Source organism: Mustela erminea, chromosome 11 (assembly GCF_009829155.1).
Source record: "Mustela erminea isolate mMusErm1 chromosome 11, mMusErm1.Pri, whole genome shotgun sequence".
NCBI classification, from domain to species: Eukaryota; Metazoa; Chordata; class Mammalia; order Carnivora; family Mustelidae; genus Mustela; species Mustela erminea.
Window position 1 is genome coordinate 29,162,348 of NC_045624.1, and position 19,994 is coordinate 29,182,341.

The following is a 19,994-nucleotide window of genomic DNA, read 5'->3' on the forward strand; positions in this document are numbered from 1 at the left end:
CTCCCTGCTCAGCAGGAAGCCTGCTTCTCCCACTCCCCCTACATGTGTTCCCTCTCTTGCTGTGTCTCTCTCTGTCAAATAAATAAGTAAATAAATTCTTAAAAAAAAGAAAGAAAGAAAAGAAAAAAATAAAAGTACCCAAATATGATAAAATGGTGATTTATTCAAACCACGGCTGTGCCTCACTACTGATTATGCCACCGAAATACTTTCATTGGAACTCACCGTTACTGCAGCGAACTTCTTTGGTTTCATTCATAATTCGTAGAACAACAGCTAAAAAAAGAAAAGTTAATTTAAAATGGAAATGGTTAATCAAAACAAAAAGAATATATATTCAGTAATCTCAAACAGTATAATTTAGTAGAACCATTTTGTGATTTAACTTTTCTTATATCAGCACTCAGTTAAACTGAAAGCTACAGTAAAACAAAAGAAGTTATTTGGTTCAAATCTCAGGAGAATGATTATTTCAAAAAGGAAAATTTTAAGGGAGAAAAGTGAGTGGCTGAAATGTCATCCATTGCTTTAGGGTGATCTGTTAAGATTCCTTCTAGAAGGTACCTTGATTTTATGACTATAATATCCCAAATCATTAGAATTACCGAAATTTTATCCCATGGATACCACTCGCACTGCTTAAATTTCTGAATTAAACCAAACATCTATCTAAAAAATGCCTTACTACATACTGATGGAACAAAGGAATGAATAAAAACACTCAGAGTGCTTAAATCATTCATTTAAAAAGAATAATGGTGGGAGTGAGAAAGTCTTCAGAATAGCAGTTTATCACCAAATCTTCATTGGGCTTACCAATTCCTTCTATTGAATTAGTGGATCTCAAACTTTAACATGCCTCAGAATCATCTGAAGGACTTCTTACAAGACAGAGTGCTGGGTCTCATACCCAGAGAGGTGTGATTCTGACTCAGTAGATTGGAATGGTCCAAATTTCCCAGGTGATGTGGTATTTCTGGTTTAGGGACCACATGCTGAGAACCACTGTATTGTATCAAACCTTGATTTGTAATAGGGAAATTTTGATTTCTAAAAAGTTATAGACACGTGGTATCTGTTTTCATCTTTTATTCTTAAAATTAGAAACATTTTCTTTATTTATGATCAAAAGCTCAGATGTTCTTTAGAAAGAAGAGAATTAGAGAAAACAAAGGTAAGTCTAGGGAAAAAAAAATAACTGCCATTAATGTTCCTCAAGGCCCATGTTGCCTGTAGTCAATCGTTTCATTTAACAACACACCACAAACATCTTTCATGTCATAAATATGCTTCTGTAATATTAGAATGGCTTTACAGTATTATATGGGAAGTCTATGGCTTTACTTATCTAATTCACTATTATTACAATAGAAGTCGTTCAAATTTTTAAATTTATTTTTAATAAGTTATGTAACTAAACTTTTGTGTACATTAATTATTTCCTTAAAATGAATATCTAGGAGTGAGATTTCTCTGATGTAAAAGTAACTTTTTAAAAAAGATTTATGTATTTATTTGAGAGAGAGAGAAAGACATCACTTGCAAGAAGGGGAGAGGGAGAGAGAATCTCAAGCAGACTGTGAGCTGAGTGCAGACACTGACAGGGGGCTTGATCCCAGGACCCTGAGATCATGACCTGAGGGAAAACCATGAGTTGGGTGCTTACCCATCTACACCCAGGCGCCCCTATAAGAGTAACTTTTAAGGATTTTCTTATATGTCATCACATGGCCCTTTAAGGGAGGTTGCTCTAATTTATACCAGCACCAGTGAATTGAGAATACTTATTTCTCTACACAATCCCCACCTCCATGATATATATATTTTAAGATTTTATTTATTTATTGGACAGAGAGGGAGATCACAAGCAGGCAGACAGGCAGGCAGAAAGAGAGAGGGGGAAGCAAGCTCCCTGCTGAGCAGAGAGTCCAATGCGGGGCTCCATCCCAGGACCCTGGGATCATGACCTGAGCCGAAGGCAGAGCCTTTAAACCACTGAGTCAGCCAGGTGCCCCTCTATGATCTTTAAGAGGAAAATCTTTTCAAATTTGAGGGAAAATAGCATTCCCTAGTTTAGTTTCCATTTGTGATTGCTAAGGAAGCGAAACATATTTTGGGGGCCACACAATACTTATTTTCATGTTGGAAGAAGTGAGACTGTATCTTTTTACCTTTTTTATTTCCAGTTGCATCAGATGGCACTTGTGGTTTTTCAATGTTCTCATTCTCTGTAAAAGAATTCCTGCAAACGCAAGGCCAAGCCAGTCTGGATCAATGAAATGAACAAAAGTCATGGAAATCACATCTAACGCACTTTTTTTTTTCCCCCTGTGTGGGTACAAGATATTTTGATGAACACAAAGGAACACTTTCTGGATTTCATTCCTCAAGACCGGCAATCTGGCCTCAAGTGAGGTGGGTGGAAATCTCATCATCTCTAATCAGCAGAAGCACATTTGAAGAAAACCAGGGCAAAAAGTCACTCTTTAGGCCAAAAGCGAGCAATCTCTGATAGCCTGGATCCAACAGAAGTGAGTTGGGAACACACAGTCGTTTTGGAAATTGTTTGGCTAAAAGCACGCAGTCTTGAAGCAAGGAGGCCTAGAAAGTCTGAGGCACAGACTCAGAAGAACATACACACAACCTAAGGGTGCGTGTACGTACGGGTGCTACGCAGAAAACGACCTACAATCCTGTTGCGTCGTCTGTCTTCAGATGCGGGCTAACTGTACTGAACGGTAAGGGTTAGTTCCTCTCGGTGTGTTTGCCTCCTGTTTTTCTGTTATGCAACTAAGTGCTTGGCCAGATTGCTCTTTGACTCTTCAAAGTAGAGACCAAATAATCTAAACCACGGACCGAAAACTTGCTGGTCCTGAGGACGGGGAATACGGAACAGGATGTGATTGGACTTTTCTGGGCTGTGCTCTGATTCTTTCTGCCTTTCCACTGCAGCAGAATGGAGAACAGATCACTGGCCTGATTTCACAGCAACGCTATGAGCATGAAATCAGATGCTCTGTGTTAAGTTACATTTTATAAATATTTATTGTCCCAGATACTGTGCTGGGCACTGTGGTGGAGAGATGAATAGGCATAGTCAGTTCCTTCAAAATAGAAACATCAGCATATTATGAAGAATAAAAGAATTAAAAATATTGCTAATGTGGGAAGGTGTGATAATTTTATTGCAGTTTTACTTGTAAAGTAAGTCTCTTTTCTTTCTTTGATGCATACCATGAAGTATTTAGGGGCGAGAGAGAAAAATGTCTAGGACTAACTTTAAAATATTTCCCTTCTCCCAAGGAATGAAGAAACAGATAAAGCAAGCATGGGGTGAGATATGTTTAGTTGAAGGTTGACTGGGTGCCAGGATAAATTAAAAAAATATCTATGAATTCATGTGAAGCAAAAACTCTAAGTGAAGCTCCTAAAAGATACAATCCGAAATGCACATACACTGAGTTACTATCTTAGTAGAATGAGATGCTTTGTATGGTAAAGCATTCCGCAGCAATTCCTTATGTGATTTTGTGAATAAATTATTTATTTTTAAAAATGTGGCTTTTTCATGGAAAGCCTATGAGGAGAGCAAAGTACACTTGCAACTCTATTGCAAGTAAAGTGAAAATTAGCAGATGATGCACAAATATTGATTTTAATATTTTCATTCTGTTCAGATTTACACTGATTCTGTGGGGACCTCTGGATTCTAAGCCTCAGGGCACAGACATGCATAATGGTCACTTTTTTTAACCTTTGCTTTTCTGACTTTATCTTTTCTCACTTTGTTGCTCTAAGCAAAGGATCTTTATTTAGAAGGAAGAATGGGAGCTCCTGGTTAGGTCAGTGTGGGGAGCATATGACTCTTGATCTCAGGGTCATGATTTCAGGCCTCACATTGGGTGTAGAGATTACTTAAATAAATAACTAATTTTAAAAAATAAAAGGAAGCATGAAATCATTATTTCCCAGAGGTAGCAGAGATATGTAAAATTGGCTTTTTCTGTAGAAAAGCTGAAGGTGACCATTGTGAAAATAAGGACAATGATGAATGGCTACACCTGACCTGTCCATCTGCAGGATATACTGGAATCAAGCACTGGGCCACAGACGTGAGGCCAGGGTCCTAATCTCTCCTCTTTTTCTCTGGGCTTTGTGACTTGAGCAAATGACCTACCTTCTCAGCATGGTTTCCTCATCTAGAAAACGTGTCTAATACGCATCCTCCTTGTAACACAGCATGGGTGATAATTAAATATACATATGCTCCCAGGTAAATTTGAAGATAATTAGAATTATTCTTTCTGGAAATGTTCTCAGAGTGATTTACCTAATTGCTTTTTGATAAAGATCTAAAATTTAATGTTCTCAAGGTTAACTTGGGTAAATCTTTCAAACCTGTCTTGCTTTTCCTATGAAGGAAAGAAAAATGTTTCCCTCCACTGTAGATCCTAAAGTGACCTTTGGATGATAGAGAAACATGAAAAGTCCATACTAATATTTATTACCTACTTTGACTGCAACATACCAGTCACCATATGGCACATGGAAATTATCTTATGTAATTCTTGTGAAGTAACAAGTGGTAGGTAATCCTTTTTTTTACAGATATGGAGATTAAGTCTCAGAGGTATCAAAACTTTAGCTGCTTTAATTCATAAACTCCAGGGTTGGGGTATTTGAATCCAGGTTTATCTGATTCAAAAAAGTTTTGGCCCTTTCTAGACTGACCACTTCCAACACTGACCACTAATAAATTCCCTTATTTAATGGGAATCATTACAGTTAGGCTTAGGGTTTGCATTAAATGCAGTATTCTGAATTTAAGGTAAGTCCCTTCTTTAACCTTATACCATAGGTGGAGCTTGAGAAAAACTTGCTGGGGAACAAATTTCCCAAAACTTCTATATCTCAAGGGAGCTTAATCAAAACTAAAAACAGTATCTAAATTGGCTCCTTGGTAAATCAAGTCTGCTCTTCCCCATTGATAATGATGAGTGAGACAGACTTGACTGACTTGAGTGAGGGCAAAGAACAAACCAATGGGCACTGAGCTCTGTTATTTAAAACCTACTTTTCAAACAAGTAAAGGCTTCTGTCAGGCTTACTACTTCAGAGCATTGAATAAGGCCAAGTTCATAAAGTCGTGGCAATTCAAGTGAGTTCTAATCCTGGGAAATGTCCTAAGAATTCTTCAAATACACGATTATTTGTATTTTTGAATTATAAAAAAATTCTTATGGAAATACTTTCATGACCTCCTGAGGCAGAGAGAAATGAAGCACAGGTCAGGAGAGCTGAAGCCATTCCTGCCTGAGAGGGCCTGCAGGAGACACAAGTGATTATGGCATGGCCCTTTCGTCTTTCATCTCCCTAGGAGGTTTAGGTTTGCTTCTCTTTTCCTGGCAGTAGAAAAGTCAAATAGTCCCTGAATTCCATCATATAAAAGAGAAGCAGACTTAGCCAGGTCCTTGGGCACTGTCCCTTTGTGACAACTAGAGGAGATGTGAATATATTCCCTTGGCCTGTCCCCTCTCCCAGCACCTCATTGTGAATATGTGCTCATACCATCTTGGGCTCTACACTGACTGATGGTTCATTAAAAAAAAAAAAAAAGTCACCTAATTCTTTTTGATGGTCTCAGAATTCAACGATATATATCACAGAATGAAATGAGATTGAAACTTTTTCATTTTAAACATTACTCTGTAGTAGAGTCAAATCCTGTTGGTTTGAAAAACTGTTGGATGTGTTTTTATTACAGTGTTTGAAGACCACTAGAATTGTTATGGTTTCAATGCTTTAAAGACGATTATTTTCCAGAGCACAAATATTTGGACATGTTTCTTTTTGTTACTTTCTTTAATGTAGGCAAAATCTTTTGAAATCAATCTTTAGAGAATTTTTGGATTGCACAATTCAAATTTGTGGCTATCTTACCATTCCAGTGGATGTAGCTGTGCCTTTTTATTCAGGAGCTGAAACTGTTCAAATACATTTAAAAGAGACCAGGATTGAGTCAGGACTGAACCAGGTTGTCCTGCAGGCTTTGCCATATCATAAAATTCACGCATCAAAGATCGAATCCCAGGAGTAGTAGATGGGAAGAGCTGAGAAGAAATATTCAAAATGAGAATATCAGAATAAGTAATGGAAAATAATTTAAAAGAAATGGAGAAGGCTTTCTATCTTATTCAGCTATTTTAAAAAGTCAGATATTTATTTAAAATCCAGAAAATCTGTGCAGTTTTCAAGGTAAATGCCACTTTCTATAAAGAACTAATTCTGTTGATCATATTTCCAAATGCAGTAAGTGTTCTTTCTCTTTTCTTTGAATGAAAATGGGTATCTCTTTCCTATAGATAGCTGAGAACAGCTGAATGAAAGAGTGACTCTAGCATTAGGAAAAATGAAGGGAAATCATTTGGGGTTGCAAGTGAACTTTGTCAGGGTAAGAGAGATTAATCCCATGGAAAAGAAAATCTATGGTTATCCTCTTTCTACTCTGAGAGTCAGGAAATTGGAGTTTGCCCTTTTTCCTGTGAAATAATTCTTCAGATTTCACATTGTACCAAGAGATGTTCTCTACATTCAATATCTCAAATTATGAATTCCTGAAGAACGAGACCTCTCTCTTTATCTTTGTTGAGTTTTGAGCCAACTGTCACAAATGTAATACTTACTATATTTAAATTAATTAAAATAATCCATCAATTAAATTATTATCTTTGGGGCAAAAGCTTACTTTGAGCCCTCTACAATATGAGATTAAATTATAAAGACATGTGCCAAGCAATCATTCATTAACTTAGTAAATTGGTTATAACTTAGACAAGTAGCATGTGAATACATGCTATTTTTTTTAAGTAAAAAATAACTGTTTGACCCAAACAGATTAATAATAAATTATCAGTGGACTTTGAAAAATGTTGTTTTAACAAGATTTTTTGTATAAGCAAATCTTAGGTGGAAAAATAGAAATCCATTATAGTCCATCTAGATAAGTGGCAAAACTAGAAACAAAGCAAATACTGAACATTCAAACACATATGTAATCAATTCTATTGATAATGACCTTTGATATTGACCAATAAATTAACAGAACCCAGGAAAATACACAGAAAGGAAAACAAATGTCAGTTATTTTTTTAGGCTAAAACCCAGTAGTAGCTATCATAATTATTTACATTTTCTTTTTTGAAGTTGGCGATAGAGTTGCAACAAATTAAGATTTAGGTTGTTTTTTAAAATGTGGTTACATTCAGTAATATTTGATTTGACCCGAACAAAAAGGACATGATGAGCAGAAAGAAATTTCTGTTACATGTACATGTCCCAAAGCTAAAAGCAAAACTTCTCCAGAAAAAAATAGACATTTTCCCCTTCAGAACTGTCATATACTGGCAGTTACACTGATCTCATATCCTTTTACCTTGAATAAGTCATGTATTATTTGCAAAGTCTTAACGAATATCGGTTCTGCTCATTTTAATATTTAGATGTCTGAAAAGAAGAAAGAAGCTTATAAAGCTTTCTATTTATTTTTTTTTTTTAAGATTTTTTCTTTATTTATCTGACAGAGATCACAAGTAGGCAGAGAGGCAGGCAGAGAGAGAGGAGGAAGCAGGCTCCCTGCAGAGCAGAGAGCCCGATGTGGGGCTCCATCCCACGACCCTGGGATCATGACCTGAGCCGAAGGCAGAGGCTTATCCCACTGAGCCACCCAGGTGCCCCCAAAGCTTTCTATTTCTTAAAGAAAAATCTTCACCCAGTTTGAAAAAAGAACAAATAAGGCTGATCTATAAGGTCAGTAATCATGAGGAATCAAATGTCACTTTTGTTTTACCAGTTGGAATTGCCCCAAGTTCCCAAGTTCCTTTATGAAAGTCATAATTGAGTTCATCTCTTCTAAAGACAGGCATTGGTTTTGTTCCTTCTGATAGTTTTCACCCTAGAATGGAGGGAGAGTAACAATTTTTAAGCAATTGTTACAAAGGCAAACCATGTTTAGCCCAGTTGCCTACCCCGCCCTTTATAAACCAATCAAAGTTTGAACTCTATAAAAAACAGCTGAGCTAATTAATGCCAAATCATGCCGAGGGACTGCAGCTTGTCACAACAGTGTCTGACTCTAAGAAAATTTCCATACTTGATGAAGAGGACCTGAATGAAATTGCTCAATTGTGTATGGGTAAGTGAGGGTGGGGAGATGAGTCCAGGAGAGTAGACTGTGTGGGACAATCTGGGAATGTAGGGAGCATCTCCTTCAGGCTTTAGGGTGCCAGAGATCAGAGCAACACGTGAACACGGGACTCTCATCTGTGGGACATTACAATTTTGGAGTTTGTGGATTCTAATAAACAGTCCCCCGACCCCATTTCTCCTCACATTCATTTTTTTCTGAGGCATCCCTGAGAGGAGAAGTTGCACATATTTACCATTACTTCCGGGTCAAGTGTTTCTAACAGTTTTAATGACAGTCCACTCACTAAGGAAGGAAAACAGGGAACTAGAGGAAAAAATGAATAAAATCCAGGAGAAAGAGCAGTCTGTAAAGCCATGTTCTGTCTCTCCCAAAAACTCTCCATAGAGCATCGATGTGTGTTTGTAAGAACTTTCACAACCTTCTCTCCCAAATTCTCCAAATACAGGTTTTAAAACAGAAAGATATATAGAGAATAATACTGTACTTAATGATCTGTACAGATTTTTGATGCATTAAGAAAATTTGTATTAATGCGCCATAAAAATTAACCAATGCTCCTATGAAGGACTACATCCTAATCATCCGCAGCTATGCAAAGATATTAACCAGATGTGAATTCGTCAAAAATTAGTATTCTAACTTCAGTCCCTTGATGTCAGTCTAGAACACTCACTGATCTTCTAGATTGCCTTCAAAAAATTCAACTATTCCTTTTAAAGTATTCTAAATAACATCAAATATGTATTATTCATAATAACCACAAACATTCCTTAGGAGTTAGAAATTTCTTTATCTTAACCCATAACTGCATCATAATCAGTTACTCATACTTAGTAGACATAAAATAATCTTGGTCTTCAGGGCAGAAAACTATAAAGAGGAGGAATATAACAGATACCAATTCATTTCAAATCCATTATCCATTTGTTTAGCTACACAATAAAGAAAATGGCACCTTTCCAAGAATGACTTGGAAAAAAAAATTTGTCACTGAAAAAATAAGCACTTACCTTAAAAACACCTGATCTATAAAGTCCCTGAAGTATCTCAGAAAACACTGGAAGTGAAGATTCATTAGAGAAGAGAAAATTGAAAGTATCTTGTAAAAGGAATTCTTCTGTGTTTTGGTCCTCAAAATCCGTATTATCATCATCTTGAAAATTTAAATGCTCATGTACCTGTGAAAGAGTAAAATCACAGCAAATATTTTTCATTGACTTTTTAATGCAGTGAAATCTCTTCTAAGACATGAGTCATTCCTGTTGGATTGTAGATCAGAACTGACATCTAGTGGCCTTTTTGGAGGTCAACAGCTTTATAAAATACAAATAATGCTCTTTTGAAGGTACAGTTTTTTATATGAAAAGTAATGGATTATAAAGTCACAATAGTTTATCTTGTAACTCTTTACTGTTGAAGAATTTGTATTCCGGAAAGATAATATATGACATTTCTGAACAATAATTTTTATTTATTTATTTAGTTAGTTATTTTACTATTTTTAGATTGTATCTATATTCAAGTTAGTTAACATATATGGTGCTGGGACAACTGGACATTAACATGCAGAAAAATGAAACTGGACCACTTTCTTACACCATACACAAAAATAAATTCAAGACCTAAATGTGAGACAGGAATCCATCAAAATCCTAGAGAACACAGGCAGCGACCTCTTTGACCTTGGCCACTATAAATTTCAAAGAGCATAATACAAACTAAGATGTGTGCAAGATAATGAATAAATGGTTAAAAATGTAGATTCATAAAGTTTCAAAATTTTATGGGTAGGCCTTTGAGCTATTCAGCTAAATGTCTGAGCCACATATACTGCAGTCATTCACCTCGTACAACAGTTTGAAAAGCAGTCAACGTAAAATGAAGCGGAATTCTGGTTGCACATTATGCATTTGTTCCTTTCCCTTCTTCCTACTCCATAGCTCCAAATAAAGGTTTCTGTAGATTTATGCAATCAACTGTTTTTTTAATCTTCTTGCCATTAAAGGATATTTTATTATTTAAAAAAAATTTTTATCTATATATATATTTTAAGATTTTTATTTATTTATTTGACAGACAGAGATCACAAGTAGGCAGAGAGGCAGGCAGAGAGTGAGGAAGGGAAGCAGCCTCTCTGCTGAGCAGAGAGCCCGAAGTGGGGCTGGATCTCAGGACCCTGAGATCATGACCTGAGCCAAAGGCAGAGGCCTTAACCCACTGAGCCACCCAGGCGCCCCTAAAGGATATTTTAGATGAAAGATCTGTTGGAGGGGATGATCTGAATGAGTTCACTGAAAGGATGAGTTGATTTGAAAGGAAGTAAAAGAATCAGAGTATACAAAAGCACTCTTTAATTTACACATATTTATACTAGAAAAAAACACATATTTTAAAAATGCCTGTGGCTTTTTAAATTAAAATATAGGTCAACTTAAAACTATCTATATGTAAAGAATAAGAGTTAATTTTTTCTACAAACCCATGTGAATAAGCTGGATAATCTTCTATTTTCTATTATCTACACGTTTGCCACTTTATTTTGTAAACGGGGTGATTGAACTGTAGAAAATCCATACCGTTTCTATAGTGATGCATAATGGGGATTGGAACTCAAATAATAAATCATAGATTCTCCACATATTGGTTAATTTTCTGAACTACAGTAAAATATAAGCTTGTAACGACTTTAATACTAGTTGCTATTTATTGGCTGGTTACTATAAAAGCAAACCACCCACCCACATACACATATACTCCCCTCCCCCAACACACACACATAATAGATCATTCAGTGTAAGGTGGAAGTTCACAAGAAGCTTTTGGGATACTTACCTGGAGCACTACAGGGTCTGGGAAACTGTAGTAACCAATATCAAAGGTGAAAAGCTGAAAACATAATCTGCATCTGGAATAAAAACAAACGGTGCTATAAAAATATATTCTATTTGCTACATTTACTCTATTATTTGATACATTATTAACAGTTACTAAAGTTAAATGTCAAGATCTGTACTAAGTAAAAGAAACAGTGGTTTGGAAATTACATGCAATTTATTTTTTAATTCGAATTTGTTTTGTTCCTTATAGGAAATACAAATATATCTAGAGTAGTCACAACACATTAAACAATGAAGTTACTTCCTGAAAACCTAAATATGGAGAAGGAAACTCTCCTTCTCCTAACTAACTGCTAGGCATTCTTATTCACATATAAGCATGATAAAGCTTACTTGAGTCATCTCCTTCTTGTTGCCATTCTAAATTTAACATTGCCTACAAAAAAGGCACGAAATTATATTCAAGTAAACTGAAATACAGAGACATTAGCTATTGGATATTGTTAATAAAGTCCATAAGTAAAATTATACCTAGTCAATGCAAAGATCATATCCTAAAAATGCTAAGCTTAAAAAGGAGATGCAATTAAAATTAATTTAAACAATGTGTGCTTTATTTCTTATCACTATTATTTAGATGCTAACAAGTCTGTGACATGCTCTGAAGTTTCAGAATCTATAAATATGAAAAGATGTTTATGAGTTCATATTTATATGCTGACATAACGTTTTCCAAGTAGCACCTACTTGTGATAATTAAGATACATTTTCACAAACAATTTTTAGAACTTTTTTTTTTTTAATATTAGCATTGGCTTTTACCTATTGAAGGCCTTTGGTCCCAGAGTAGATGTTTCGCTGAATACTTCAGCTGCTAGCAGGAGTTTGCTAATTGCTTCCTTCATATTATCAAAAGCCTGAAGAGGTGAACTGGCTGTCAGGAATGTCTCAAAAAATGTTTGCAGCTGTGAACAAAGTAAAGGATTCAATATTGAAACAATAATCTCAGTCTATCATTTCCAAGGTGATTGGTTTGAAAGATTCTTCTGGGTTATGTGTTTTTGAAACACTCCTTAAATAGGACATTTTGATAATCTCTATATAGTATGTGTATATAGACACACACACTTATATATCTTCTATATAATATACTGAAAGACTATATAAGTACTAAAATATATTGCATCATGAATGTTGTATACATTATACATAATGTGTATATATTATATACATTTAAAAATATAGCCTTTTAATTGGATATGGGGTGACACTACAGCTTGTCATTTAAATTACTTTAAGAGTTATTTTTAAAAAGAGATTTTTTACTTTTCTCCCCCTTTTTCTAATTTCATGGCATCTAATCATAGAAAGTGAAGTGGAACTATTTACGGGAGCTTGCGATCAGAACCTCCAGGTTTAATGTGACTCTACTAGATGAACTCAGACTGGCAACTCCCTTTGAATTTTTGTGTCCTTCTCTTTAAATTGGGTGAATACCACCACCAAGAGGGCTGTAAACCCAAATGAGAAGAAAATGTATTGGAAAGACACCGTAGAGTATGAAATTCAGATCTAAGTTTTTTGGTATTATCACTTTCTTGAATGTATCAGATCAAAAATAAATGGATGAAAGTTACTCCTTCACAGCATTTTTGCTGTGGGAGATGTAGCCAACTAATGAAGAGTCTGAGAGAATTTCAGTATTCTCCCATCATTTTAATGTAAGGTTTTGTGAACAGATAAGATGGGGCACTATTACAAAAGGGGAATAAAGGTTATTTAGAAACACAATTATTGATATCATAAACAGCTGTTTTTATTTGCTTAAATATTAAAATAATCGCAAGAGTACCCCTTGAGGATGCTTAACATCAAAGTTCAAGTTGAAATTTTTAAAAAGCATAAAACAAATCTCTTATTAAGTCATAGACTTTCTTTGGAGAAACATAATCTTTCAAGAATGAAGAACAAAAAATATTTTTTGAAAAAACATGCAGCAGGTATTCTGTTAATGTTTTTGGAAGGACAGACTAGATCCATCTGAACTGCTAAGACTACAAAGTGAAGACTTTTGTTGTTATGATAATGAAGGACAGATATTGGCACAAGTGACCTAAGGGAAATGGTAGATGTATCTTTAAAATACCAAGCAAAATTCCCCGAGAGAAACAAATACTGACTTCATAAACTTTTTTTTACCAGCTGAAAAACAGAAACCTAATGAGATGTACATTTTAAGACTCTACAAACACATCATTAGCATTTGGCAATTGGGATGTTTTTCCATTTCACTAAGGAAAATAAGTGTAATAATTGTAAGATCAAAAGAAAACAAATTAGTGTTAACACTAAAAATGTTAACACCCTTGAGTCAAAACAGAGTAATATTGTTTTTCCAAATAAAAATAACTCATATTTCACTCTGTTCACCATATTATGTAGAAAGGATTATTGATGATTTTATCACCTTTTCTGTTTTAATGTTTCCTGAATATCACAAAGGTCAAGGTTAATAATTTAAGAAAGTTTGTGTAGCATGTGAGATGCATAAGATTGATGATCAGATGGTATGTTCCATAGCAAGAAATAATTAGCAAATTAACATCTTAGGGTTATACTGATTCTCCCACTGAAGAACCGATTATTTCTAAATCTCTGACTGTAACATGAGCATTGAATACGGGCTATCGGTACATGGATTCAGTTCCATTCAATTAGACTGTTTTAGTGAAAACTTTACTATGTGGAAAGTACTGGGCTGAGTGCTGGCGGACATGTGTACAGCACAGTCTACAGACATGAGACCCAACAAGTCCTTGGTTTAACGTCGGCTCTACACCTGCTACTATCACATTGAGAGAACTTCTGAAGTTAACAACAATATCTATGTTGTAGAGGTATGGCCAGGATTAAATGAGAGAATGCACGTGAGGTACACTTCTACCCCACGCCTGTCAACACTCAGCGCATGTTCGCTCCTTTTATTAGTTCAAACAAGAAAGTCCACAGCCATTTAAGGAAATTTCAATGAATGGATGTGGTTGTTGAACCCAGATTCTCATAACGCAGTGCCTTTGTGGAAAATCAAAACTGCCTCTAGGAATTCAAACGCTCGTGGCACCAATTGGGAACGTTTTACAAAATATCTGACAAACCTGTCCAGAGAAATAAAGAAATACGGCGGTGGAAGGGCCCCCTCCAGCGGTTGGCCACGCAACCTCAGTGAAGGAGCAGAACCCAAGGATCCAAGGAACTGGCTGTCCTCCCGTTTCCCTAAGACCTCCGTGTGCTGCGAGAAAGACTAACATCGGCCACCAGCCACGAAAGAAGGGGACCAGAGCTGCCTTTATAAACAGAGGTACGAGGACAGGAGAGAGAAGTGGCGCTCCCCAAGCACGACTCCAAATGGAGCGACTCGTTTTATTTTTGTTAGTTCTGTCCCCAGTTTTTGTCTCTGTAGGCATTTCCTTCTATCTCATTGCATAAATTTCAATTTACTGAAGCCTTTCAGTTCAAAGGGAATTCTAGGCGAGTGACCTATTTCATCTGCTTAGTATAGTGGGCAAGCAAGCTCCATATGCCAGAAATGAAAATAGAATCACGCAGGTGCTTAAGAGTTTATTTATTTATTTATTTTTAAAAATCATCTTTCCATGAGTGACCCAGAGAGGGCACAATACTTCCTCTATCAATTCTTGGAACTAATCCACTTAGGCTAAGTGGAAGACTTCTTTGTGTGTCTGGTCCTGCTGTAATTTGTTACACTTAACTGTATTTCCTTGGTCACTTTACTTGAATTCCGTGCATCTTGGTGTGTTCAGATGTAGAAAGAGAATTGCGCTCCATGGTCTCATTACACAATGTCAAATCTGAAATTATTTGACATTAATACTACTCACAGCCATCAGAACCTGAAGAACAACCTGACCCAGGGGCTTGCTTCACTCAAGAACAAATCTCTGAAGGAGCACTTTCACCTTCGTTGCTACTTTGAAACAATGAAGGCATAAACTCAAATATCAAGGAGACTTCTCCCTCTCTAGATCAAGACTTTTAATGGATGTTTCTGAATCACATAAATATGAGAATATAAGATCCCAAGGAAATCAGTGCCTTGGCAGCAAGGTAAAAATAAATAAAAAAGCATCTTAAAACAGTTAAGATGACATAAAACTATGAACTACGCATTTTCCTCCTTCAGTGTCAAAATGAAATACAGATTTAGTGCAAAATAAATTATATAGGAAAAGACCTTGTAAGATCATGGTTGTAAAACGAGGCAGTAGAAACACCAAGATTTGTTCTGACTTGTGTAAGAGTCAAGTGATAACCCGGTAAGGTATTTATGATTTTTTATCCATTCAAGTGATTTATTTAAATATATACACAGTAGGATCAAAATTATCAATTAGAAAGACACGAGGAGCCAAAAATCAACTTGAAAATATTTGCAAGAAAACTTGCATCACATCGTTGATATCTTAAAATACTTCTAAGGAGCCCTTCTATCCACTTCACTCCTCCGCCCCATCTCTGACAGCCCTTCTCGACAGTTCTGGGCTTCACCTGATTCATTCCCTTTAAATTCCCATAAGACCTGCGGCAAATTGCTCTCAGTGCCAGCATGGGTCATTCTGTGTCAACTTGCTGACTTTCTTGTCTCTTCTTACTACTAGACTGTAAGATCAGAAATTGTACCGTTTTACCTTTGGGTGGCCAAGACCTAACACAGAGTTGGTACCGAGTGAGTAAAGCTAAACATAACATTACAGAAACCGTAGAGACTTTGATAAGAGAGATAATTTACTGGAGCTTCTGGATAAAATAATTTTTCTCCTTAGGACATATTTATCTCTTGTTTCCATCTCACGAGAGAGGGAGGATATGCATTTTTTTGGTGACTTGTAATAAAACCTTTGAAAAATAGAGGCTTACAACTGTTCAAAAGGACTTTTGAGATAAGAAAATTTAATCTAAGAGTTAAAACAAAGGATGAAAGATTAACCAATATTAGAGTTTCTTTCTTTTTTTTTTAAGTCATGTTCTTGACTAACTGGGAAACTTTAGAATACTGTCATTTTAGTATCTTGAACTTTGAGTAGTATTTTTAAAAAATATTTTATTTATTTATTTGACACAGAGAGAGATCACAAGTAGGTGGGGAGGGGGCGGGGGGTAAGCAGGCTCCCTACTGAGCAGAGAGCCCAATGTGGGGCTCAATCCCAGGACCCTGAGACCATGACCTGAGCCGAAGGCAGAGGCTTAACCCATTGAGCCACCCAGATGCCCCTCGAGTAGTGTTTAATAACATTGTCTTACTGAAGTTTCCTAGAATTTCTCTCAATATTATTGGATCAGATAGAAATTTTCATCTTCTCAGTATAAAGAAGAATATGAGTAGTTAAAATCATTTTGCACTGAAAAGCATATAAAAAGATGCTTGATATCACTCATTAGGGAAAGGCAAATCAAAGCCACAAAGAGGTATTACCTCACATCCATTAGGATGACTCCTACCAAAACAAAACAAAACCCATAAAATATTAAGTGTGGGGAAGAATGTGAAGAAATCAGAACCCTTGAGCACTGTTGGTGGGAATGTTAAATGGTGCAGCCACTATGCAGTATGGAGGTTCCTCAAAAATAAAAAATTGCAGTGCTGTATGACCTAGTAACTCAACTTCCGGGCATGTGGTCAAAACAAGAGAAAGCAGAGTCTCCAAGAGAGATTTACATACCCATTTTCATAGCAGTGTTATTTACAATAGCCGAAAAGTGGAAGCAACTCAAGCAACCATCAACAGATGAATGGATAAACAAAATACATAATGGAATATCATTCAGCCTTAAAAAAGGAAAGACATTCTGACAAATATTATGGCTTGAAGAACCTTGAAGGTATTATACTAAGTGAAAGAACCCAGTCACAATAGACACGGTATGGTCCCACTTACATGAAGTATCTAAAGTAGTCAAATTCATAGAAACAGGAAATAGAATGGCAGTTGCCAGTGGCAGAGGAGAGGGGTAAATGCAGGGTTGTTTAATGGGTATAACCAGTTTTGCAAAAGGTTCTGGGGATTGGTTGTCTAGGAATGTAAATATACTTAACACTTATTGACCTATACACTTAAAAATGGGTAAGATGGTAAGCTTTATGTTAGGTATATATTACCACAATTACAAAATTTTAAATTAATTTTATGGTCTTTACAGCCTAACTCTCTCCAACAACCATGTTTAAACACTTGCTAATTTTGTACCACCAAAGTCCAAAAGAGCACTTCTTTAATGGTTAAAAAAATTGCAAAAGAAACAAACAAACAAACAAAAAATAAGCCCTCCCTGCTCCATTCCTCAGCTCCTTCAAATAGTGAAAATAATCTCCATTTCTACTTCATCTCCACCTTGTCACTGCTTTATCTATGAACACTCTTTGATCCCCGAGCTTTTTGTTCATTTGTTTGTGATGGGAAATAATCCCATAGCAAGCTTGAATGCTGACAGGAATGATCCAGAAGAGAGGACAAATTAATGATGGAACACAAAGTCGGTCTAGAGGATGATCATTACAGGTGATCAATGCTTAAAAGGAAATACCACAGAAGGGCTCAGACTCAGTTTTATCCAAGGGTAGAACTAAGGACGCTCATTTAAATATATGAAATCCAAGATGGTATGTTCTTTGTCCAACTTAAAAAGGGAATAAGTATGCATTCAAATCTACCTATTTGTAGTATCCTTGAAATTTAAATCTATTTTTCTTGACTGATACTATTATTCTTTCTGCCTTTTATAGACTCACTGAGGATCTCTCTTGTCTGACTCTAACCTAACCAGTCTCTCTCTCAGGTGCTTGTAAAACTCTCAAAATGTATCCAAAGGAACAGGAGTACCTCAGCATTTTATCCCAATGTAATATATCTTATATATAAATTGATTTTTTGATCCCCTTATAATTTTCAATAAGAAAAATATATCTATAAATTTAAGTTTTAAAAATTACAATATGGCTCTAAATTTTTTCTTCCCTGAAGAGATAAGATTACAGTTATTGCACATACACAATTGGTCAGAACAATAGAAATATATTATAAGTCTTCTTAATGAATCTCTGAAATAAAAAAGTAAAATTGAATTAGAAATGTACCTCTTAGATGGATGCAATTTCTTTTTATTCAAGTAAAACACCTATCTGCTGTGAGACTACTACTTATGGCTAGGATGAGAAGGGTTCAGCATCAGTGTTAATAGTATTTTTAATGTAAGCATGGAGAAAACTTGTCCACATAAATATATATGGGATGTGTGGATGGAAGTGTGTGTGTGTGTGTGTGTGTGTGTGCGTGTGTAGGGCAGGGGAAGAGAGGAAGAGAGATGGAAGAATTTAGTTACAGCAACATGACCTAATTCCTTGAACTCCCTCCAAAGTGTATGGGGGGGGGGCTCACATAGTGATTTATCATGAAATATTTAGCTTTGTTAAAAACTGAAAACACTGAGTTGTGTAGGATGTGTTACGTAGTGTTATGGATAATGTGTTACGGAATCACTGTCTCTCACACCATATTTGAATTTGTCTGGTTTTGTCTTGGGGAAGCTTTTTTTGTTTCATAGAATTTTTTCACCATGAACCAGTCATCATAGTATGAGATCACAGAAGGGCTCAGACTCAGTTCTGAACATAGAAAAGCTTTTTCTTTTTCATTTTTGGGGTTTTTTGTTTTTTGTTTTGTTTTGTTTTTGAGGAGTAGAAGAGTGAAAGGGACGGGGCAAGAAGATGCTCTTCTAACTATCCAAGCACCTGCGAACCCCTGGAAAGACTTCATGGGTCGCCAGAGATACAGAACACCCTGCTCAAGAATCACAGGTTTGGATGTGTCTGGCTGTCAGGAGAATGTCACCTGCTCATGGGGGCTGGGAGGTGCTTTTGCAGGAGAGGAAGTGCTAGGGAGCACTCTGAACCCTAGGAAAACCTCTCCTTTGGGTTTTAAAGTGATACAATTTAGGGGGAAAATCAGATATTTAACAACAGAATAAAAAGAGGAAAAAAGTTTGAGAAAGGAAGAGAAAAAAAGACTAAATTCCAAACCCAAGTACTGGTGTGATTTTTCATTTAGTGCACATATGGTATTTGGATATAATTTTTGTTGCATTTAATAGTAATCACTAACTTTAGCCAAACTGATACCATGTGCCAGACACTGTATTTCTCATGCACTTTTTTGTTTATATTCATAGCAATGCTATGAGGTTGACACTCTTTATCCCCATTTCATAGATGAAGAAACTAAGGGGTGAGAATACAAGTAATTTGTCTAAGGTTGCATGGCCAAGATGTAACCCGTAAGGGTGTCAAAGCCAGTCTGCTTGGTTACAAAGCCCCAGCATGAACTCTGTCATCGTGGTTTTGATTACATTAGATTTAGATATGTGGATGGACCCTGAAATGCAGAAGAATGGATCATATGTGTTTTTACTTTCATGGAGAATGTGTTTGAAACTGTCACAATTCTCAGGCATGTGACCTTACACTCACACAATATATCAGTTCAACAACGAGCATTTTTGTATCCTAATCACCTTTTGGAAAAACAAAGAATATTTCTTTGTAACTTAAATCAAATTGCCTGGATCAAGAAAAAAAATCTTGTGTCAAGTCAAATGATTTAAGAACGTAAATATTCTCATTATTTGTTTTAGCTCATTGAAAATTGGCTTGCTTTATGGTATACCATGGAAAAACTGAATTAATTGGCTAAACCTGAATTAGGATAGTTTTTACTCATTCCCTGGAATTAGATCAAAACGCCAATATTTAAATAAGTTTCATGCTTCCCGTGACATGAATAATTTTATTCATTTATACTTCTTAACCACCATAAGCTTTAAAGTACACGTTTAACTTGGAAACTCAGAAGATTCAATGTGATTTAATCAGTTTCATAGTT

The 19,994-nt window shown here is 35.9% G+C and overlaps 1 protein-coding gene across 6 annotated transcripts in view; it reads right to left on the bottom strand.

Moving 5' to 3' along the window:
- Positions 1–19,994, bottom strand: part of CPED1 (cadherin like and PC-esterase domain containing 1) — a 265,826-nt gene that overhangs the window by 127,936 nt on the left and 117,896 nt on the right. For all 6 annotated transcript variants that reach the window (XM_032305800.1, XM_032305802.1, XM_032305801.1 and 3 more), the window contains 7 exons: positions 11,866–12,008; positions 11,039–11,111; positions 9,217–9,384; positions 7,847–7,951; positions 5,941–6,110; positions 2,172–2,242; positions 226–276 (listed from right to left, as the gene is read on the bottom strand). In XM_032305800.1, the coding sequence (XP_032161691.1) occupies positions 226–276; positions 2,172–2,242; positions 5,941–6,110; positions 7,847–7,951; positions 9,217–9,384; positions 11,039–11,111; positions 11,866–12,008 (781 nt within the window). The remainder of the gene's footprint in view (positions 1–225; positions 277–2,171; positions 2,243–5,940; positions 6,111–7,846; positions 7,952–9,216; positions 9,385–11,038; positions 11,112–11,865; positions 12,009–19,994) is intronic.